Genomic DNA, 25,020 nt, shown 5'->3' on the forward strand with positions numbered 1-25,020 from the left:
CTTCATTAATTGCAGTAACAACACAATCTATAGCGACTGCAGATGTTCTCAAAACAGAAGTGCATTACAGAGGTGCAATATTTGTTCATCTCAGATCCCAATAAGGAGTTTTCTGTACAGTGATCAAAACATTGGGCTTACCACTGCTCTTAGATACACATGATCTTCTGAAACAGTAAAAAATACATTCACTGGCAACTCACATAAGACCAAGGATGTGAGTAAAAAAAAAAAAAAAAAAGTTACACGTGGGGAGACTTTGCAAATAAACAACTACATAGATGCTGAACCACAACAAAAATAATGCATCACGGATCTTCCAATGAAGACGGCGTGGTGACTTTGCCTTTACAATAAAATGGCAGTAAGACCCCTTTTTAAAATGTTCTTACAACCTACCTGTGATGTTACGCTACACGCATCAGTGAACACATTTATCTATTCACACAACATATATCTCAAATAGTGTCTTTAGCAGTCACCATGTTTTAGGAAGAAGTACATTTCATAAACAACATTCTCCATAAATGAACATATTCAAGTTGGGATTTAAAAGTTTGGTTTGTATTTTTTATCAAGATAAACATGTATTCAAATCAGACTATTATAGTGAAAGTGAGAACTTGACTGAAGGTTTTTAGCATTAACTGGTCATGGTTGAAAATACTTTACACACAGTACTGTGCTCTCTTAATTAATGTGATAAATCATGCAACATAACATTTGTAAAGGTAAACAAAAAACAGAAAACGAAAATAATTTACCAATAAGCTTTAACGTCTGCAGTTTTGCATATTACACAATAGATAATGATCAAAAAATAAGACTATAAATGATCTAAACATATAAAACTGTGGTACACGAGTAACAGAGACACGTCGATAATCATGTTACCTGGTAAATGCAATTTATGTAGTAGAATGCTGTGCAAAAGTATGAATGACTAAGAATGTGCAATGCTATTTGTATAAAAAAATCCAGCATATGAATACATTTTGCTTTTTTTTCAGTTCCATCCCATGCATAGGTAAGCATATACCTATACAAAGCTCAGCCAATCTCTTCCTAGTGGATGTCCTGGGCTACACATACTTACAGCTCTATTGGCTGACAAGTGCATTACAGAATCATACTGTATTCAATTAAGGGGCCATTTTGAGCACGCAACTTACATTTACTGGGGAAACAAAATGGCATGGGTAAGGAGAAAGGCTGTCGCTACTTGAGATGCTTCAAGAGAACGCGCATGGAGTGCAATGTTTTTGGAAAAAATTGACTAAATTACAATAATCCCACGGTGTGAGCACTGTACAAAGGCACTAGAACCTATCTGCACCTGATAAGTGACTCAATTGAATTTGCACTATTTGGGTCCACATGCACCTAATTTGGTTCCAAGAATTACCTTCATCATATCCAGGTAAGGTGCTAGCAAGGATTCTGAAAACCTCGTACTTTGCATACCGTTCGTAATATTAAAGAATTTAGTTTTTTTGTCAATAACTTCATAAACAGGAACGCTATACGGTGCCCGTTTAACCATGTGCCAAATGTATCTTTTAAAGCTGATATCTCCATCACTGGAGGTAAGAAATTGAAATGGCAAACTAGTCATTGTTGACTAGGACCTGATAACTACAATTATATATTCAAAAGCTGCCATCTAGAATTAAAGTGTAATCAATTTTAGAACATGTACAGGTGCTTTTTTATATGGAAAACAGGCGCCAGAATTGACATACACTACGTAGCGTGGCATCTGCATCACTTAGGATTTGCAATGAGAAGCCTTCAAATCTGTTTATCCTTCCGCCAAGGTACCACACGGTGAAATACATGGACAGTCAGAGCATGTGGAAACATGATATATTTAAAGCAAAGGAGTACTTTGCTAGACTGGTTGCTGAGGTATCCATCATTTCTGGTGCACTCTGGTGTCTTTCTGCATATAAAAGATCCTAGATTCATGGTGCCAATCAAACACTGTAGGAGGTCCCAGACTGTTCGGTACTTAAACTAATGTTCCCAAATCAGGTAATGAGGCAGGGACCAGGCACTTTACTCCGGAAGCACCAGATGTGGGTAAGGATAAGGGTACACTTTTCTCCTCCACATCACTCAAGACTTTGGTGTATCGGACGGCTGGAAACGGTTTAATTTCTCAGGATTATTGGATGCCATGTGTGAAAAATCACGGAATATGTCCTGGTAGGTCTCGTCACCTGTAAAGGTAGAAACAGGCGTGTTACAACTAGTGACACGAAAATAAAACTAATCTCAACAATAATATTGACTCAGCATTCACAAGAGCTCATGGGTGTATTAACTGACAAATGACCTTACACTAGTTACAAATGGAGGGTGATTACATGACTGATGGCAGACTGGTGAAGTAACATTGACATGCTGAGACCGGCAAAAAAACTATACCTTAAAGCAACTTCAATGCAGCGCGACAGATGAAAGGTTTGAGTTAAATAGTGCTTGAAAGTAGTGCAAAAAGGGAATGCAAATTAAGATACAAGAAACCATCCAAAAGAAATGGTCATTTTAAGATAGGAAAGTACATGTATGTTCTAAATCTACCCCCCCCCCCCCTTGCAAGGGGGTTGTAATAACGAGTGTTACAAAAAATCTCGCGGCACAGTGATTTAAGTAGTGTCGCTACACAAGACAGGGAAATGTAGTTGTACAATCAAAAATATTAATTGCTACAGGAAAAGGAGGGCGTTACAGTAAATGATCCCTGTTTTGGTTTTCAGCTAGCAAAAGCCAATGTAAACAAAAAGTGTAAATACGTTTGGCTACAATAAGACTAAAGATAGTCAAAAGCACACATTTTATAACCCACTAGAGTCCAAGGACATTACTGTAGTTGATATGAACATAAGGAAGGCTGTGTCTAAATATTTACACAAGAGGGTTACTTCAATAACACTACAATCATGAAGTGGTAGAACAATTAAAAAGACGTTACCTAGAGGGGCATCTTCCCATCCTCAGGAAGGCTCTCTGAGACATTACAAATAGCCTCGTTGATTTACAAAATAAAATGTAAACCTGGATGTTTCAATGGGATGGTCACCACCACCAGTAGATGGTCATTATTGCATTTGATGGGAGCAGGTGGCACTATATATAATGCCAATTAAAATAACATAAGATTAAGCGATGAAACATAAGGAGAGAAATGGACCTAGTGGTAGACGTTAGAAAAAGAAACAGGGTTAGGAAGAAGCCATTCTTACCTGTGGAAAGAAGGATAATATATAGTTGATGTCAGTCGTACTTGAAGCCTATGTTCTCCCATCACTTCCACAACGTTTTTTAACTGCCTTATAAAACTTAATTCAAGTAAATCTAGTATGCAAAAGAGTACCAGAGATACTGGAGAACCACCACGGTGCTTATAGAGTTCAACAGGATTGACGGAACATAAGATATGGAACATAAGATTCTCAAACCTTTACACTAATGAATGGGAAAGTGAAGTGCTGAGAGTTTACTAAGAAGGGCTGATATTCTAATGTCTTATTAATCAAGGAATTGACGCTGTAAGCCCTGGTCAGTTTCATCCACATATGGAAATATGCCAACCAACCTCCCGCTAAAGTTGCTATCAATGGGTGAGCTCACTAGTGCGTTATCATACCCAGTCACAGTGCACTTGGGTCTCACTGCTTAGCATTTGATCCTACAATGTATACAAACTGAAAATACAGTTGTAGATTACGGATGCAGTTGGGGATGCAGGTTTGCAAAGGACAAATCACTAAAGGTTTGCCTGATCACATCCTAACATATCTACCCCAGCCGATCATTGCCAAATACTACCATTACCATAACAACATAAACAGTGATTAGGACATCAAGTAACGTGGGGCAATTGTCCACCTCCTTCTGGCATGGAGTCAACCAAGTTCCACTTGCTCTGTTCACCTTTTCACTATGACGAGTCTAATTCCCTTGTGGTCTAAGCCTTGTTGAACATCGTTCGGAAGACAGGGCTGGCTTTATACTGGTTTGCCATCAGGCTCCTTGAATCCTCTGAAGAAAACCCAAAGTGAAGGTATTTGCTTGGTCTTTAGGTTACAGAAGTCAGCCCATAGCAAATAGGCACATCATAAAAGTTATTATTAGTGTTAAGAGAACAACTCCCTATCACATTCCATATAAAACTCAGCTCTGCTTTTCAATAACTATTTATTTCACAATATCTTCTTTTACTAGAAATCCATCCTAAGCAAGTTCTTCTCTGTTTCTATTTTCATGTTAAAAGGGATAGCCCATAAACCAGTTTCAGTTGAGGAAACAAATTAAAAACCATGATCAATTACCTTTATTAACTTAGTTTGGTTTCTTACCCTAGTGATAATCAAGCCTACATTTGTTAAAAGGTTATTAAATCTTGCATCTTAAAAAATAATAATAATAATATTCTTAATGTTTTTTATAGTAAAAATACAGCAAAACCATTTTGATATCTTCCTTGACACAGCTTATGGAAAGTCCTCTATAAATATCCAAATAACAAATAGATAATGTTCTTAAAGCGCTTAGAAATCCCTGAAGGTTCAAGAACACAAAGATGAACACTGTATTGTCTTTCAGGTGTAAATGGCTCATTGCACGGGATGTGTGACATTGCACAATGAGATCACAAACACACCCAGCAAACAACTGACACTAAAGAAATCACCCTACAAACAATATGCCTTTTATTTTTTTGATAGACAAGGAGCTTGTTCCATTTAACAACTGTTTGTTACTAAACTACGCTTCATTCTCAGAGATGCCTATCGTTATAATTCACACAATGATGTGTACACACATTTATGGACTATATGCGATGATGTCACAAGCAATGATGCAGATATCTGCACACCAAAAACCTTTGAACATTTTCTTACATATGAACTTTTAGTGTTAAACTGTCATAAATCAGAGGTTTATTTGTCTCCCTACTCCTAGTGCCATATTGACGGACAGTTATCTGGTAAGTTTATGAACCACACTGAATTAAAGTGTTTAATGTGCTCAGGTGGGTGGGGGTGTAGTTTAAAGAGAATTTTTTTTATCATAGAACCTTATGTCGGCTTAGTTTTTTGTCATGATGCTCGAGTACTGCATACCACCTTATTTTGCATACACGTTGCCACCGAAGTGGTGAATAATACATCTACATTTCCAGAATTCTCGAAAATCTGGTGTAGAACTACATTCACACTTTCTCTTCTTTGAGCATGTTTCCATTTGAATACTTATCCTAGTGACACCCTTTAATGTAGTCTGATAAAGCACGGAAGAAAGATAGTTGTCCTGTTAAAACTCAGAGACCTGTGTTGGGCTAGAGATAGAGGCTACAACATGTTAACATGTCCACAAGGCTTTAAATATCCCCCTTTGTTTTAGCTATACCTATTGGTGACCAGGATAAAAAAAATGGGGTCAGCCACAAGGTATTTTGTTCGGCTCAATATTTTTCTCAACATATCAAAGAAACCTCAGGAAAGAAATGTATCTTTGCCACAGACCAAAACCATACTGGTTCAATCACTAGAACTCCCTTATTACAAGGTGAGCACCTTTGCGTTTCTGAGGAGCGGGCCACGTAGGGAGGAATGCCACCCTTAGGTAGGAAATCTATTTGCCCTGTTACACTGGCTGCTTATGAATGTAGGAACATTTAGTATATTTGGACATGTATTTACAACGTTGAGTATGGTTTACCATTTCTCTCTAGAGTCTCGTTTGCTCACTGGCTCATTGAATGCATCATGATTTGATACACTGTTGACAGCAGAGTGGCTTCCTGACAACTGCCTATCCTCTCTGCTAGTCTACAAAGATAAAATATCTAATTCGGTCTGGTAGGAGAGAAATCCAGTAAAGACTCCGAGGTAAAAAGTATGGCAGAAAACAAAGCAGGACAGATTAAAGAAGAAAAAGTAGTGTGTCGAATGTGCAAAAGCGAGTTCCAAGTCTGTGTGTGGTGTAAAATTACTGAGATGTAGATGACTTTTAGGACTGCACAGAGAGAATCCTTTTCTTGCTCATGTACAAGTTTTTGCAGCACCATCAATTGTAAGCAATGGCCACAAAGCAGGGTGTGAATCATGATAGGTCAAAATAACCTACAGTACAGATAAGCGAAATATACACAAAGAAGTTATTATAGAAGAGACAGAGAAAATGGATAGACAACGGTGTGTGGTCATGCAAGTATGTTACGCCTTGTGAGTAAAGAAGCACATTTGAAACAAATTATTATAGAATTATTTATGTAAAAATGAAAGAGGTTTAGTTTAAAGCATACATATTGGGTTTAAAGCAGTACATTTCTTAGGAAGATTTTCCAAGCAAGAGTGTCATAGGTAAGGTGCAATTTAGTAATACAAAAATAATATATTGCTGTGCCTTCTACATTCAACATTGAGATACAGCTGGCATTTTTAAAACACATTCAGAAAGTTTAATATAAGGTAATACTGGCATAGTCTATAGTGTTAACATTAGCAAATACCTGCCACTTTGAGAATTGTCTATTCTTGTCTAATGGACAAAAATAAATAATAATGTGAAGCAATCTGGGTAGGTCACGGAGTCAGAATTCATGAGGCAACACTCTGGTGACCAGAGAGGCAAGCAATTGAAAACAAACACACATTAGGGAATAGGACAATACATTTTGGAAAGTAAATAGAAATAAGGTCAATGGACAATCGGTAATCTAAATTAACACAAAAACATTAAGGACGATTTCACTCTGCCACCAATCAGAATATAATCAAATTAATCAGTATATTCTATTTACTTTCAAAAGACCTATTCACTAATCTCAGATAACATCATGGCATAATAAATCCTGAAGACCTTGGTACGGTATGGATTTTTTTTATATGGTAAACTGATTACCAAGCCACATTCTATTCACGCTAAAAGCAAATTAAAAATGAGCTAAAAAATGCCCATGATTTGAGGCACCTCAGATATTTTCACAAACATTATATGGCTTCTTGGACAAGCAAAGTACATTAGCTATGTTCAACATTATTTACAGTCCATCCTTCAACAATGTGTGGTATCAAAATCATACAAAATGCAAGATATAGCATTATTCGTGAAAGCTAAACTCACTTATGGCTCAGAGTTTGCTCCACCAGTCGAAACTGGGAAACAGGTCTAGAGTTAGAACGGCAAAGTTGAGTTACAGTGTTTTACATTAACTATTTCTCCCAGCGTGGATTTCTCCATCGCAATTCCTTCATCCATTTGAAGATCTTTAGGTGGCCTGAGCCTTTTCCGAAGCCGTGTGTGTGTCATGTAGCGATTCTTCAGGAAGGCCTGATGTCACCACTTCAAATAATCTTATGGTCTAAATTGACATCACACTTATTAACCAACCTGAGAGCACGGTCTTGTCTGTAATCTGCTCTTGTGCACTGCTACAAAGTTAGGTTCCCCTTATTACTTTGGCTTGCAGTGCATTAACTAATATGAAATGGTTATGGAAAATTCTGAGTCTAATCACACCTTCTCTCTTATAGCATACTTTACAGGAACATTCCACAGAAAGAACAAGAACATAGTATTAATGCTGATTAAGATTTTACTTAATCAACAAAAGAGTAATTCTGAATTCTTATATCGAACAAGGCACAGATAATAACACTTATTTCTTAAAAGAACCCTCACTCACCAACCTAGTTGGTGACATGCCTTATCATGGGGTTCCCACCCGAGCGGCCGAATGCCTCTCGGGTGTGCTACGACGCCTGATTACAGCGGAGCGGGGTTTTTTCAGTGCAAGGTGAGTTCACTCATGATGAAGCATGTCACCAACTAGGTTGGTGAGTGAGGGTTCTTTTAAGAAATATGTGTTATTCCCTGTGCCTTGTTCGATATAAGAATTTCAAATTACTCTTTTGTTGATTAAGTATATACAATAAAGGGACCAGGAGTGGTTCCGTTATACCCTTTCTCTCTTTGTGTTTAAATTGATTAAGATTTTACATCGTATGTCGGCATCGGTCAGGATTAATTCCCACATCCCGGAAATCTGATACATTCAGAGGGATATGCAACTGCATTTAGCTCAAAAAAATTCTGCACAGGTCATGAGTACATATCAGAGCAATGCAGACATTCAGGACTGAGGATAAGAATAAGGAAGGTGCTTTCACATAGATGTCCTCCCAATATTTTGAAATCAATGGATTAAACTTTGCACGACTTTTGAGATTTTAGAAAACGATCAGGGAGAGATCTCTTGTTATGAAGTCAATCACCCTAAAAGTAGGCTTTGGCATAAATGAAAAACATGGCTACCCTTTTTAATACACAACTTAACAACTTAGGGCGAACAGTTACTTCAATTTTGAAGGTAATAAAGCCAATACAGAAAGAAAGAAGGTGCGAGCCGAAGGTAAAAAACATAAGAGCTCCGGTTGAATTTCATTTGGAGGATAAACCTTATCAAAATACTTGTCGTTCCTAGTTTATGTACTTTATTTATATATTTAACTTTTATCATTATTTTAATGTTCAATATTCGAGCCCCATGTTGGTACTGTATATAGCTGGACGGAGTGATAGGGGAGAGAACAATATGTGGCTAACTTTTCTTCCATTCCTCTCCAGGCATTGAGTTCTTAAAATTGTCAATTTAGGTTTTGAGAGGAAGCACTAACATGTTTATTCTATAATGTATATATTTAATTTTGTTTGATATGGTGCTGCTGCACCAGAACGTTTCCATGCGCTTTAAGCAGAATGACAGTCAAATACACATGAACATCCTAAGACCACATCAGGATGTGAAGTGTGAAAACAATCTGATAAGAAATATGGTGGCATCCGCAAATAAGTTTGTACATACATGATTAAATCAGGGCCTTCTTTAGAGTTTGGTGAAATAAGAGCTCAGTTTCGGTTGATGGAACTCGTGCTGCTTCAAACCTGCAGTTCCCCTATCCCATTTAGAGATGGGGGAACTGCCAGGTTCCTCCTGGTGTAAACCTGTGCCAGCAAAATCTTTTTGATGGGCAGACCATCCATCAGGCTGTGTAGTTTGAAAGACCCAATCTATTTAGGGTGGACCTACCGCTGTATATTATTTCTGCCTGGGTCAGCCATGTTTTGCGTGACATCTCAAAAAAGCAGGGAGACACTTTATTTTGTGTTTGTTTTTCTGAAACAAACCTTCCTTCTGGGACTTTATTTCTGACCAACAAACCTGAATGGTAGGTGGGCTAAAAAAAATGATGGCATGCCCCGCATACAGGTTTGCCAAAAGTGCCCCCATCGCACTATTGGATGCACTTTTGGCAATGGGGTCCAGACACAACAGGGTTCTGTCAACAGACCAGGCGGCCCTCTGTTGTTGGAGGCAAAGACTGGATCTCTGTAAACCAAGTGAATTATTAACCAAGGCCTTAATAATCCTATCAGGCTGGTAAAGATACAATGGAAAGAGGCAGGTTTTAGAGAGCTTACAAGTGAAGTTAGGATAGGGTCATTTTTCAATTTTTATATACACAAAGAGTTACAGATTGATGTTGCTATACAACCAAAAGATTGGTCCTGTGCAAGGGAAATTTTAATTTCAGGATTATAGAGTAAGTAATCTTTCAGTGGATGGCTCTGATGGCAGACAACAAATCCTGCATTTATTTCTAGGTTTAACAGGGACCAGTTTTGTTATTAAGCTTCTGTGATTAAAACCTAACATTCCCTGAGCAGCGAGTTGTTTTGCATCAGAAATGCCCACCCTCATGTCCTCATCCAGAGCTCACCTTCGTAACTACTAACCTACATTAATGGCTAGCTGGGCTTCACAAAAGGCACAGGGTGGGGAGCTTTAAAAATAGGCAATACCAGCCATTCTCACCCACTAACTATTTAATCAAAAAAGCAAGACCTGTTGCTTGTTTTCAAATGATAATGATAATTGCCACTTCTAACAGATTAGGTTCCCTGCATACACCTGAAATTTCGGTTATTTGCTTTAGCGTGAATATGTAAAATTACAGCAAAATACATGGAATTAAAATCTGTCATTATGAACAATATTTTAGTGCGAAATGCACCACCACATACATTTTTGACTCGGTGCACTTTGCGCTAAAAAAATAGTGCAAGAAAACAAAAGCATCACAAACTGCCACTCGCATTCTGTAGTTCCTCTGCATTTGCAGTACATTTTGAATGCAAATGGTGCAGTGGCAAAATTTAGGGAAATTCGTGTAAGAAGTGAAACACAGAATTCCGAAAATTGAACAAATTACGCCGGCATAATTTAAATTTCACCAAGGCTTGAAGCCAAGGTCATGATGATTATATGGACAGTGCATGTTTGTGTTTAGTTAGTTACCAGCATGGTCTTGAAAAGAATAGCCGTAAACAGATTAAAATAAAGCCAACACGCATGCACTTGGGCCAATGAAGGTAGCTTTAGTAAGCTGGAGGAAAAGGGGAGGTAGGGAAGTGCAACAACTTCGTGGCACATAAATAACACTGACATTCATACCTTACATGAACTTAAATAATTTACTGTGGTTAATACTATGGGTACACAACAGTACTATCCGTCACCTCTATGGTGACTCTGCTGGGATACGTGGTGGATATACCGCCTGGGGTGCACAGGCTCGATGCTATGACGCTATTACTGTCGAAACACAGATTAGCACGACACTGGGGACAGACAGTTATACCCAAAGTAGACAACCGTCTCACAGACGCGGCTTACAGCTAGGCACAACTGAAGGAGTATTGGCTGCTGCTGCCGGCCACTAGCAGAACATGTGATATATGGGCTCCACTTGACCTCTACTTGGCAGCGTGCACCGCATAAAGACAATGAGACACAGCTGGTTGGTGCTAGCAAGGCTGGCTACGAACGCTAGGTAACGAGGGAAGGAAGGGTTGTCGGGCTGCCCTGGGGGTGATGCTTAGGATGGGAGACTGGGTTCACCGCCCTGGTCACGAAGACTGGGGCAACTTTTGACACACTAATGGCAGGAAGAAACATGAACTCATAGGCCCAAAAAAGGCGCAACTAACCAATGACCTTGTACCTGCAGTATTTCCCCCAGCACGCTCAATAGGAGTAGTACCTGCTTGTATTCGCTAGCTGTTTAGCTTAATTTAATTAAAATCAATAAAAAGAATTTTAAAAAAAGACTATGGTTATGGAAAATTGAAATTTGAATTTTCTTCAGTAGGACTTTCACGTTCAAATTGTGACATTTGTGATGCTCTAAACTGGTTTGCTCACCATTTTCAATATTTTCTACGACAATGCATTTTGACGTACCATTCTGTCACAAGTGTTGATCCACCCATGAGGGAAAGCTGCGCAGAGTATGCACTCGCATACAAAATACACCATAATTAGTAACACATTATCTTTTCACCATTTTTACAAGCAAAGGGCATATTAAAATTCAGCACCAACTAACGCAACACAAAAACTACATGAGTGTAAGTAAAGAGAAGTGGGAAACTCCACATACTAGGTGAAATCTCAATCTATAACTATGGGAAGCCAATACCTTCAACCAAACAGAAATCCCACTTTGTTCATGCACATAAGTTCTTATTGTGCTGTTCTACATGCTAGGTATGACTTCTGAAGCTTACTAAGTCAGGAATAAGTTTGCTCACATTGCACAAGTAGCACAAACATATCAATTGAACTTTAAGATAAAGCAGTCAAATGTGATGCTTGCATAGATAAAAAATCTTTAGTTAGATTTTTTATGTTTTTTGCTCCGATTGAGCTTTTCTGATCACTATATATTTTTTCCTTGATTTATTCTGTCTTTTACTTTACAATACTGTTTATTGTTCTGTGTTTTTGGCATCCATCAATAAAATTAAAATAAAAAATAATAAAAAGGAAAGGTTTCTTAAGGACAATACAATAGAATGAAGGAAAATGAAGCAGTTAAAATGGATATGAATACTAAGAAAATTAAATATTCATTCTCTCTCTCTCTCATATATAACACTGTATGTGCTTGTTTAGGCACTAACAAAACTGCCCTTCAAAACAGATTTAATTAAAAAAATGGACACTGTCATGGCCGCCGCCATTTGCAAGCAGATCAGGCCTCGTGTTCAACTAGGGCAATATGGCACACATTACCCTGTGGTATCCTAATTCATAAAGGATTTTTAGTGAGTCCGATTTTATTACCTTTATGTTATGTACCATTGATTGTCACAGCATCACAGGTCCTAAAATAACCTTCTGCATATGCTATTGCAGCACGGCGCAGGCTCCCATAAGCACCATTCGTACATGGCACTGCAATCTAATCATCCAATTTACATGTGTTTTGAATTCTTTGGATTTGGTCCAGTTACTAAAAGTATCTGGGGGCAGGTAACTCAAACATACCCACTATTTCTTATTATAGCTTATTCACATATTGATTCCTTAGATGTGCGCCGCTCACAGCGTTGGATGTCGAGTAGTTTACCCAACATTAACATTTCCATTACATTGTAACCAACTAGGAGTCATCAAGTTGAATACTAATAAATTCCTGGATACATGTCTTATACTGCATGTCAGTATGGCTGTTATTAGAATATTGACCTGGCTGTCCATATAGTCCTTCAGATTCCCGCATCTCCTCGTTCATTCTTGCCAATCGCAACCTGGAAAAACAAGGAAATCAAGCAATGAGATCCTTTTGGGAAAGGGAAGTGGGTAAGAACACAGATTTGAAGTGGTGTTTTCTGAGATGTTATAATATTACAAAGTATGGTATCTCTAAGGTCACTAGCCGTGCAGTCAGGAATAAAAATATTGTAGCTAGTAGGATAGAGTGACTACTAGGATAGAGTGACCACTAGTTTGTAAGACAAGATCGGCTTTAGTGCCTTTTTTATCCATTAACCACTGTGAGAGCTAGAATAATATTGTGATCACAATATTTGGGGAAACACAACATTTTGCACGTGGCACGTTTTCCAGGTTCCTCCACAAAAGGTAAACAGAGACTGCGTACGCCCTAGGTTTTAAAAATCCAATAATCAATTTGCCAAGATCATAATAGGAAGGTGCACACACAGTCCCTACTCCTCCCTTTTGAGGGGAGAGAGCGTGTTTCTGGTCTTAACTTTTGTCTTTTCTTTCCTCTGAAGCGGATAACAAAAAGTTACTTACCTTCAGAAATTGTATTTCTTGGGGGATGTTATATATCCAGGAGATTGAGTTCCTTATGACTCCGCCCACTAAGGATGTGAGGGCTTTTCAGTATGTAAGGCCCTGATCACTGGGTTGGCTTCAGCTTCCGAATCATTTGCTGCCCCTCACTGAGGCAAGTGGAGAGGAACTGAGAAAGTATCAATGAAAGCAACAAACCAGCATATAACAAATTTGCATACATTAGGATCTTATTAATAACAATAATACGTCTGGTGGGATGAGAGAGGGAGGTGAGGAATATGCAGGAAGATACAGTAGACACCAGAAATAATATTACTGTGATAAGAAATATTTTGATACTTTTTCTTGCGGGATCCTCACTTTCTGGAAGGTGGGTCAAGAAAGCAACGCAACACAGACCTGGCAAAGGAGCCATGACTGCATTCCTGGGATGTGAGGGGATATTGATTGCAAATTTCTAGGATAATCAGGATCAGCTGTATTTGATCCCCTTGCACCTTATGCATGACTTTCAGTAAAGTGGGAGTGGTAGGAATGTACAGAACTGGCAGTGTGGCCAGTCATACCAGAGGGCATCCCCGAGGGAACTATTCAGACCAAGAACACTTCCTGTTTGATACGGTGGTGAGGAGTTCCACATCTGGACATCTCAATCTGAAAAGACTGTTTCGGTCACTTCAGGATGTAGTTGCCACAAGCAGGCCCCTAAAAAGAGAGTGACTCAGAGCATATGTTCCTAAGTAGGCTCTCGAGTTGGGCGACTACTGGGAAAATACCATGGATGAATTGCTTCCTAACACAGGGTGCATCACCTCCCACTGCCATCTCTAAGAAATAGTGTTTTCTGACAAATCTTGAATGTATACCCCAAAGTTAGAAGGGAGGAAGGCCTACATGACAAGACAGATGGCTCGTATCTTCAACTCACTTAGGCGAATGCGATACTCTGATGTTGACTCAAAGACACCGCACCAAGGCGCTGCCCAGATGTGCTCCCAGCCCAGTGAGGCATCCATATACACTGTAGCCTCTAGCAGCAGAGGGTTGAGTGATTAATCACTCACAGATTAGACTGAGACACCCACCAGTGCAGATCCATAAGGACAGAATTGAAAATGAGAGGATCCCTGGATGTTACAGCCATCGATTCTTGAGGCACCACTGGAAGGTTCTAATCGATCAGCTGGCATGTGGTAGTAGAAGCATACATGGGGCAATCAGGCTTAATTGGAACAGGACTTGCCAAACTAAGATCGGAATCTGAGCGAAAAACTTACCACATACGGAATGTTTGCAATCATTGAGTCGAGCACTTCACCTATAAACATTAGCCTGTGCTTGAAAGCGAGATGCAAGATTAGACTTCTGGATATTGATCGTAAAGCCCAGGTAGTGAAGGAGTCACAGTACGCAGTAGAAGATTCATGATCAGCGCAGGAGACCCTGCTTTCAGACTAGACAGTTGTCCAAGAACGGGGATGCAGGGGCTCCTGCCCTCAGCAGCAAATGCACAACCAGGGTCACCAAATGGTGAAAACTCATGCATCATTCAAAATGGCATAACAGCGAACTGTAGTGCTGAAACCCACAGGAAACTTGAGATAATGCCGCTGAGGGGGTAGGACCTATAGGTGAAAATGGGCATCTCACAATGAAGGCCAGCAGGCCTTGGCTCAGGGACAAAATTTTGCACTTGTCCAGCTAAATGAAAACGATTGAAGAGACCAAGATTGTGGGTAGATATCTGAAAATCATGTGCCCCTTTCCTCCATGGGCATGCCTCTATGGCCTCTTTGATGAGTAGAGCAAGAATTTCCTCCTCGAGAATGACGTGTAAGCCAGACAGCATTATCAGCTAGAACCAGGGCGGTCTGAAGAAAAGGACAGAAATGATGCTGTGGAGCCCTTGAGGATTAGCTAGATGATACACTTAGCCACTATGATCACCTCTCAACTGGTGAAGAAATGGGAGACCCTCCCCTACTGGAGGTTAGTTGTGTAGAGGAGGTAGCGTCGTAGAGTCAGCAGAAGATAACAGAAGCTGGAGATATTGCTTGTGTTGCTGATTGAGTCTCTTTGATCTAACCTTGACCCCCCCAAGGAGAGGTATTGCACTACAAGGGACTATTCTGCCCTGGAGTAGACTCGAAATGTCCTGTACCACTAGTAAAATTGTCTTATTCAGGAAGGCTAAAAAAAAAAAAACGTTATCCAAGGAGGCTCGACTAACAAGCATTCTGTGGCCTTGCTGTTGTTAAAGCATTCCAGGAAGATGTCTACCTTCTCTGCAACAGCTGCTTGCCATCGAAGGGTAGAGGGATGCATGGACAGATCCTGAGAAGCAATTTGAAGGCATCCAGGTGTGGGATAATTGCAGCCCCTATGGAATGAGCCACAGTGTCGGCAGAATCCAAAGCCGCACTTAGGGATCTGTTTGTAAACATCCAACCAATTGTACACTAGACTGGAAACAAGATATTCCATGGGATCAGACAAATGATAGAGGAGAATCACATAAGCGCCACACCGACACACTAATGTCAATTTCATAATCAATCTCCTTCCTCGCCATCAGACGCAAAGCACTACAAAATAATTGCAGGTGAGAGTGTGCCGCCAGCTAAGTCAGAACCTCACCATGTTGTTCAGGAGGCCCTTCCATAGAGCAGGGAGCAGGAAGAGCAGTGAGGAATCTGCAGTTAGACAAAGTATCAGTCTACTCTTCCCTCGTTTGAGGAAGATTTTCACCTATAAATTGATGTACTTCCGAATGTGGTATTTTTGACTTTTTTTGTTTATCCGTCAGGTCTGTCCTAGCGCCAAGATGACTTTGTAAATTAGCGCATTATAATAATAATAAGGAAAGGGCAGGAGATTTACAGATGACCTCATTCTACCACTCGATCGATTTAGGACCATTGTTCGGTGAAACAGACAGCAATCAGATATGGAACTGATAGGTCTCTAGTAACGGTAAGGTTTGATGCAGAGCCTTCTATTTCTTTAGTCGAGGGAGGAATGAACTAGTTGCCTACCTTCAATAATGTTTCTTTCATTAGATCTAGGAACGTGCCACATATCAATCCTTTTAAAGTTGTCGCAAAGCATTAGAATGGATCCAAATATTCAACATCAGTTCATCCATCAGGAGTCGAGCACCACGAGCAAGACTCATAAGGATCAGAATAAAAAGACGTAGCTATCAACTCAAAGTCTGAATAAGAAATATAAAAGAATATAAACATCCTAAAAAGAGGAGGCAATGTGGGATCTGCAGAAAGGTCATGCATTATTTGAGGGGAAAAAAAAGAGACTAAATGCGAGTTCTTCCTGCAGATTCAAGGTTTTAGAAAAGTGGTATAGAAATCACTGTGCTGGAGGACAGAAATCGGTCTGAACAATGTCAAGACCCATGTGATAAGTTATTGAAAGACACTATTCCATATGACCTTGATATAAAAGTCAAAACAAAAATGGGAAACGGCCAACATGAGCAGAGTGACATGTGCCGTTCCAACGCAAGCACAAGCACGCTTGCCTGAACCATGCAGATAGCAGTATAGCGTGTTGAGGATGGGCGGGGAGAAGAAGAGGAAGCTCCGGACATGGACAGGTAAGTAGGAAAGGGCTGGGTTGGCGGGGGTAGTTTTTAGGGGCGGGGGTCACATTGAGGGCTCAGGCCCGGGGGGAGGTGTAGTTATAAGGGCTGGGTTTGGAGGAAGGAGTTTTTAGGAGTGGGGGCGGATTTAGGGCTCAGGGCGAGAGGTGGGGGGCGTCGGGTCATTTTTAAAAATTGAAGACAGGGTTTTAGGCCTCAGGGCAGTGGAAGGGGTTGGGGTAGTTTTATGGACAGTGCGGGGGTAAGTTTTAGGGCTCAGGGCGGGGGGGCTGGGGTCAGGGTAGTTTAGGGTAGGGGCAGAGTTTTAGGCTCAGGGCAAGGGGGATAGAAAGGGGTAGTTTAAAGGGCAGGGGAAGTCATAGGACTGAGGGCGGAGGGGCGAGGTATGGGGATAGAATTTTAGGATTTAGGGCGGGGAAGAGGAGGTCAGGGTAGTGGGGATCTTAACCACGCATACCCCCTAACCAATTGTGCTTTTAAAACAAAATTGCGTGGTAAAGGCGTGCGTGGTCAAGACGCATTTGGGCTACGTGGTAGAGGTACGTGTGGTTTTTTAGCCATGCAGTTCCTCTGACATACAACCCAAGGAAATAGATGTCTCTCCCTACTTCTGGTGTTATAGGCCTGGTTTAGTGGGTGGATCTTTTCAGTTTTCACACGTTATATACCAGAAATTCCATCTTGAAATGGTTTCTTTATTTGTCCCAATCCAGAAAATCTAGTGATTCACTCTATATTGTTTCAACTCTTCCACTTTAAAAAGTCTCTTGTGCACATTTTTCTTATTTCTTTGCTGGCTAAGCATGGACATTTTATGAGAAATTTGAAATTTAGAAACCAGCTTATGTACAAAAAAAAGACGACGGAACCATCATCTGCTAAGCAAATGAAGTTTAATAACGGAGAAGAATGTAGTGTTGTACTGGGCTACGCATTAAAAACTGTACTAAGATCCCACACCGACAGGGAAACAGTTTTGTCAGAAAAAAACATATTACTTACCTTTGGTAATGTCCTTTTAAAAAAAAAATATTTTGTTTTAAGAGTTTTATATAGCGCAAACTAGACCTGAGACTTTGGGTATCCGAGCGCTTTACACGATCACCTGTTTCGTTACAGATGAACACATTAATTTTTTTGTTAGGCACGGGGAGATTAAGTGATTTGCTCAGAAACACAGGATGTTGAGCGTCGTTGCTGAGACTCTAACCCAGTTCCCCAGGTCCGAGGTCGACCGCTCGAGCCGCAAGGCTACATCCTCTCCCTTTTTTTGATAGAGACTATCTAAATGCTGATTCCTCAACTTTTGAGCAGTATCTCTGTGCACCAGTCTGCCCTGGAAATAACATGCGTGACCAATATAGGGGCCACTCTCAAATGCTGACCTCAGTTGCTTTTTAGGATGTTGCGCTTTCAGGCGCAGAGCCTCAACAACAAGCTGGCTTTGACAATTGTGCAGATTCCTAGACATGGCATCTTATTAAAGGGTAGAGCCATTCACAGAATGGGGTGGATGAGAGGGCCAGTGAGGAAACTGCAGTTAGATAGAGTCTCTACCAGAAAGAGCGTTACCAAAAGTAAGTAACTTGGTCTTCTGACAGAGACTTCTAACCACAGATTCCTCCCCTTTTGAATAGATATCAAAACAGCACCTATTTGAAGGTGGGTCTGCAAATTGACTCAAACAACAAAGTTCTCTAGGACTGAGGGAGCAAAATGCCACTCACTGCAAAACTGGATATCCAGACACTAGCACCTTGTGAACATATGGAGTGACTCCCCAAGTCGCTGCCTGGCAGATATCCAAAACAGGAACTCCCTGTGGCAATGCAGCAGCTTTGGCCCTGGTGGAATGAGCTTGCAGTCCTTCCGCAGGCTGCTTTTGGCCATGCGTTGCGGTTCTTAATGCAGAGCACGATCCAATGAGAGATGGTCCTTGTCGGTACAGCCTTGCCTTTCATTGCTTCAGCAAATCCCACAAAGAGCGGATAGTCCGCCCTATGTTCCCTGATATGATCAATGTAAAACCACAGTGGTCTTTTGGGATCCAAGTGATGCAGTCTCTCCTCCTCCTTAAACGGGTGAAGCAGAGCACAGAACTCCGGTAAGGTGATAGTTTGACCGATGTGGAACGAAGTCATAACTTTCCAAAAGGGAGAGATGTCTGCCCCAACCCAATTGCAGTTCAGTAACCACCACTGTAGGTCTTTCATAATCTCCTCCAAAATCTGGATGTGGCTGGAGGATGTCCTTGATGTTGGGCCCACTGAAACTTCATATCCAACTGCAAATCCTGCATATGCCACCTGATGTGCTTGACCAGCAGGATACAGGGGGACATCAGTCCCAGCAGCCTCAGAGTCGACCTCACTGAAAACTAGGACAGAGGGTGAACAATTGGGATTATAGTTTGAATTTCCTGGACTCTCTCTTCCTGGGGAAAGGCATGAAACCTAATTGTGTCCAGATTGCTTCAATGAAAAAAAGCATCTGAGAAGGAATCAGGTGCGACTTCATCACGTTGAAAGTGAATCCCATAGATGACAGAAGGTTTGCCGTGCTCTGGTGGTGGTTAAATTATGCCTGGGGCAAGCCCGCCTTCAACAGACAGTCATTGAGGTTGGGGAAGACTAGGACCCTGGCCTCTGAAGATGTGCTGCTACCACCGCCACCACGTATGTGAACACCAGAGGTGCATTGGGGAGACCAAAAGGGAACACAGTGAACCAAAAAAGCTTCTGTCCCCCCACGAATCGCAGGTAGCGATGATGGGCTTGAAGAACGGGTATATGGAAATAAGCTTCCTTCAGATTCATCCAGTGTCCAGGGTTGAGGGCAGACCAGACCTGGGCCAGGGGAAGCATTCTGAATTGGTCCTTCCAGAGGAAGGCGTTGAGAAGGCGCAGGTGTAAAAATAGGACTAAGCCCATGGTCATTCGGTGATACCAGAAAGTAGTGGGAATAACAACTACAACCCACTTCCGGCGCAGGCACCCGCTTGATAGTCTGTTTGGCAAAATGAGCTTACACTTACTGCTGTGCGACAGACAGATGGTTCTCCGTCAGTTGGTCCGTGGATGATGTAAAGGGTAGCGAAGTAGACACAAAGGGTGAGGCGTACCCCTTCTGGACAATTTGTATGAACCACCTGTCCGATGTTATGGATTTCCAACCTATGAAGAATGGTTAAATCCTTAACTCCAACCAGGTGGCTGTGCTCCACTTTGGGCACACTAAAAGAATTTGGCAGGTGCGGCTGCCGGGGGTGCTAGGGGCAGTAGACCGACAGCAGGCAGGCCCTGTCCGCAGGGTCAATGGGTGCCACGGGCTTAGCTCCAAAACTACTGGGCACCTTGCAGAGGCTAGAGAGGCTGACAGTATGGGGTAGTACCAAAACCGCAAAAGGAACTGTAGGCTAGATGCGGTTTGTGAGGAGGGGCAGATAAGCCCAGGATGGGTGCTGTGGCCATGCTCTCTTTGAGGTGCTCCAGAGCAAAATCTGCCTTGTACTTAAAGAGACGAGACCTGTCAAAGGGCATGTCCATAAGGGACCACTAGATAGCTCTTGAAAAGCCTGCTGACCGCAACCAGGCGTGGAAGCTGATAGCGACACTAGTGTCAATGGCTCACCCGATGCAATCGAACATATCCAAGCCACAAAGGATTGTGAATGTGACACCAGATAATCAAACTAGGGGAAGAAAATACCCTCTTCTCAAAAGTGTTCTCTCCCTTGGACTCCCTATCCAGGGGAGTATTTGGACAAGAATTAGGATTAGTACGACTGGTGGAAGCCGGCACCACAAAGCTCTCAGGAGAGGGGTGCATAAACAAAAATGCAGGGGCGCCAGGGGGAGGTTGTTGGTGCCTCGCGATTTGATGATTTACCGGAGTGCCAGAGCAAGGTTTGGCCCAGGCCACTAAAAGACTATCAAGTGAGTGCGTCACTGCAAGGCAGTAAGGACTCAGTAGTGGTTTGCCTTTCGGTCAGGGAATTGGTTTTGGCTTCTAAGGTGGAGAAGCTGGAGGTCGAGAACCTCTGCTGCCGTCGCATTACCACAGTGAAGGAACTACTTTCCTCAGTGCCAAGACCAGGGGTTGAGACAAGGCCAGAATCATGAGAGGTGTCAAGACCCCAGGTATCCTTGAGGTCATCAGAATAGTTGTCTTCAAAGTAGGCTTGGTCCATTTCATCTCTTACATCATAGTCATAGAAACAATGTAGGGTCTGAGATCTGCATTGTCGAGTACTGACACTAAGCGGGTCAGATGGAGAAGATTGCATGTCGACAGAAACCGAGCACGGCTTCAGTTGAGATCAGAGTGGTGCCGATTCTGAGTCAGAGAGCATAATGGGCACTCCGAACTCCGTTGTCCGTGGAGTGGGCATCAGCGTTGACAATCCAGTTCTTGGAGTGTCGATCGTGGAGACGGGGGGGCGCCAAGTGATGGATTGAGAGGGTGAACTGGGACCGAAGGTGAACCCGCCAGTTGAGCCCCAGATAGAGGGCCTCTTGGCTCCTTGGGTCCTGTATGCCCATCAGAGGGAGTAAGAAGAGAGTTGGACTATGTCTCAGTTTGCCCAATTTAGATCTACTTCAGGAGCGAAATCATGGTGATGCCATCGCGCTGTCTCACGTTTATAAGACTGGCAGTATGGGGCTGAGTCCCACGTGGAATATTTATGTTTTTTCTTTAATTAACCTGAAGATTTAGAGCGCAAGGACGATAAACCTTGGGATCGACCCTTGCGACTTCTGGACTGGGAGACCGACCCTTGGGCTTGGACCGGTCACTACGTGAAGTCCTTTGGTGCTTGGCAATGTAGAGTTTTGCCTCGACCCAGGCACCACAGGCAAACCTGATGAGGATCTATTACAGACATTTGCTGGCGACAGTTGTTACTTTTGAGGTAAAGTCATCTCAATGGGACGAGATGTACACCCGGATCAAGGTCTGGTGGCACAAAAAAATAGGAACTGATATCAGCATGCAGGAGTGGTGCCTATATTGTCAGTGCACGTCATTTCGAAAGTGGAACAGCATCAGTGTGGAGCCGAAGGGATTATTTATCGGTGCGCAGAGGTAATCGACCAATTGTGGTATAACAAACAGTCATGCTGTAAAACAGGATTTGGTCACTGAATGCTTACAAATCTTTTTCAAACTGCCTGACTTAACAGTTTAGTGGAAGGCTGTATAGATACCAGAATAATCATTACTACTACTACATGATGTAAAGAATAATGAATCACATAGTGCCTGACATTCTCCACATCTTCAAGCAAGGAGGACATCAAGCCTTCTTAAAAGGCACAGGCAGTTCTTCATTCTCAAGAAGGTTCCAGGGAAAATGAAACCTCAGAAAAAGTCCTGGGAACCACAAGTGCTTGGTCCAATTTAGGGAAATTAACGCAATGAAAGCCTTGCTTTTCTAAATTATTCTTGGAACCACTGCTTCATTCATTCATCACTTGATGCCAATCCACCCTAAAGGGCCTTCCAGCAAGGACATTTGTTCACGATAGTTGGTCATTGCATAGATTGGTCTGAATCAATATAAGATGTTTAAGTTGTACTTGATAGAAAATATTTCTCCATATCTGGATTTTTTGAACTCTTCCAGTGTCTAAGCTTGCCCCAATAAATGTCAAGGTTTAAGAAGTTCGGTATTCCGTATTCAGACAGTAAATGAGAAATTTGCCTTAGTTTAGCCAATACTGCAAGTAGGGGAAAACATGGATCTTGCCACCAATTCCTTGCACTTGGGGTGGAGGCAAAGCTGAAAGGAATAGCAGTAAATGTTCTACCTCCCCATGTCGAAACCCAGCCTTTGGTAATTATTGTATAATAATTTGGATGTGAAAATATAGATCTATGTATTTTAAAAGATTGTTAAAATCTGCACTAGGGTCAAGATTCTGGATTTTTTGCTTTCAGAGGCATACGTTTAGAAAGTGTAGTTAAAATATCAGAGAGAAACCTTAATAGTGCCTTAATATAGGCACAATATCTTTATCTTTGATATTAGAGAAACAGCCAGCCTAGATAGAGAAAGTTTCCTGCAGCAAAAAAGAACATTAACTTGAATATGCTTGAATGTAAGTAAGAACATGAGAGGATCTATTTATAGTAATAAAACAAAAAACTGGCAGACATTAATTTTAAAAAGTGCTGACACTAAAAATATTCATTGAAGAGAATGAAAAGTTGAAAAATGTCTGTTATCAATATCAAAAGAATTAAAACTGCCCGAAAACACAGGGCTTGAGTACTTTTAATTGTTGTGTAGGCCTGGGGTCAACAATCCCCCTACAGCAGCAGAGTTTTAAAATATTTGCAACTATTTTAAAACACTACAACACAGTTGGGTTGACACAACGGTTGCAACAAATATCTTTAACATCAATGAAAATACTTCTTAATTGTATTTTATGGCAGGATATTTATTATGTCCAGACTATGAATCCAGCTGTATCAAAACAAATCCAGGCTCAGATAACACTGAATACAGATAAAGCACGGTAAGAACCAGTTTTTGGCTTTGGTTTGAATTTTTGATCAAAATATTTAAATAAAAACAAGACATAAGAACCTGCGAACCTAAGCGACAACCATTGTGGACAGAGACCAATATGAGGATTTTGTGTGATGCACTCATTCTGTTTTAATGTACGGGCCAAGATACAGCCTATACCTGCATGGTTGTAACTTTCAACCTTCTCCAATATTTGTTTTAAAGACATCTACAGCTCTAACATAGGTTGAAGTATTTCAGTGTGTTAAACTTCAAAGATAGTACGTAATTTGAAAGAACAAAGGTCGCACATCTGAACTATTGGTGTGACTGGGATGTGAACTAACATGTTAATGATATAAAAGCTAAAACTAAGTGAGATAAACGAAAATAACTTTGTAATGTAATCATATTAAAAAAAAAAACTTACAGTGTTACAATATCAGCATTTGCAGCTTCTACTGCAATAGTCAAGGGGTCTTTTCCTTCTTCATCTTTGGCGTGCTGATTTGCCCCACGTTTCAGAAATAAGCAGACTTGCCTGTTTAAAGAAAATACTATTAATCCAGCATTCTAGACTTACAACATTACAGCCATCCAATGGGTTTAGTAGTGCTACTTTCATAAATGAAGTAAAACCTATCAGGAGACTACGCTAGAAGCATTATTCACAATGTGATACATGGAATGTAAAAAGTAAGGTCTTGTAGAAAGAAAAAGGACCCATTCCCTACTACATTAAAATTTAGGTAGAAAAGAGCAGCGAACCATTTCTGAATATATCAAATGTACACTTACGGTCTGATTCAGAGTTCGACCGACGGCTTACTCTGTCAGAAACATATTATAAGCTCATTATATCCAAAGGCACTTGTAATATGGTGATTCACCAAACATTAAACACTGGCGATCTGGGGAGATTTGTTGGCTTTGCTACAACCTTTGATCCTTGCGTCTTATATATTTATTTTTTGCAGCATTTTACTCCATTAGTGTTTAACTTTTAACTACTTTAGTTTGACATTTTGAGTTCTTTATTCATTAACTGCATTGCTGAAATCTCAGTGAGGACACCACTGCTGCTTGTGGTAAATTACTAATGGTGAGCTATGGTTTTTTCCACAGAAACCAGTTTAACCTATGGGTACGAGGGTAGGGTTGGCGGGGGGATCAGAATGTGTGGGTCTTATGGGAGCGGAGTCACAGGTTACATGAAGTCTGTGGAATTGCTCCTGAGAGCTCATCAAAACAATTGTTTTATTGCAAATTTACATTCATAGTTTTCTCTGAGTGTTTCTTTTTTTCACTGTTTCAGTTCTCTTTGATTACTAAAGCTAGTTTGCAATTTTTTCTGAACATTAAGAACTATTAAAGAGTCTCTAGTTACTAAGATAATTATTTTAGACACTCACAGAGAGGGGAAAAGAGGCAGTACTCTGGTTGTGATCTTTTAGAAAAATTTCTCATTGCACATTTTTGGGAAATACACTTCCCAATTCCTTTATTGACATCCTCCCTGTGTCCTCCTTTTGGTGTCGTAGGTAGAACCTGCCCCTAAATTAGTGACGTGGCAAATGTAGATCTAAGAAGAGGGGCTATTTTTGGAAACCCCTCTATGGAAATAGAGAGTAGCCTTTTGAAGAGTTGCCAGCTTTATTTCCCTGCCATGTGATAAAGCTCACCATAGTTTGACATATTCAA

At 41.0% G+C, this 25,020-nt stretch overlaps 1 protein-coding gene across 4 annotated transcripts in view; it reads right to left on the reverse strand.

Moving 5' to 3' along the window:
* Positions 1 to 542: 542 nt before the first annotated feature.
* The window catches only part of ACAP2 (ArfGAP with coiled-coil, ankyrin repeat and PH domains 2), a 402,036-nt gene continuing 377,558 nt past the window's right edge, over positions 543 to 25,020 (reverse strand). For all 4 annotated transcript variants that reach the window (XM_085635275.1, XM_085635276.1, XM_085635277.1 and 1 more), the window contains 3 exons: positions 23,750 to 23,860; positions 12,608 to 12,669; positions 543 to 2,222 (listed from right to left, as the gene is read on the reverse strand). In XM_085635275.1, the coding sequence (XP_085491401.1) occupies positions 2,119 to 2,222; positions 12,608 to 12,669; positions 23,750 to 23,860 (277 nt within the window). In that variant the 3' untranslated portion in view covers positions 543 to 2,118. The remainder of the gene's footprint in view (positions 2,223 to 12,607; positions 12,670 to 23,749; positions 23,861 to 25,020) is intronic.

Source organism: Triturus cristatus, chromosome 11, assembly GCF_964204655.1.
Source record: "Triturus cristatus chromosome 11, aTriCri1.1, whole genome shotgun sequence".
NCBI classification, from domain to species: Eukaryota; Metazoa; Chordata; class Amphibia; order Caudata; family Salamandridae; genus Triturus; species Triturus cristatus.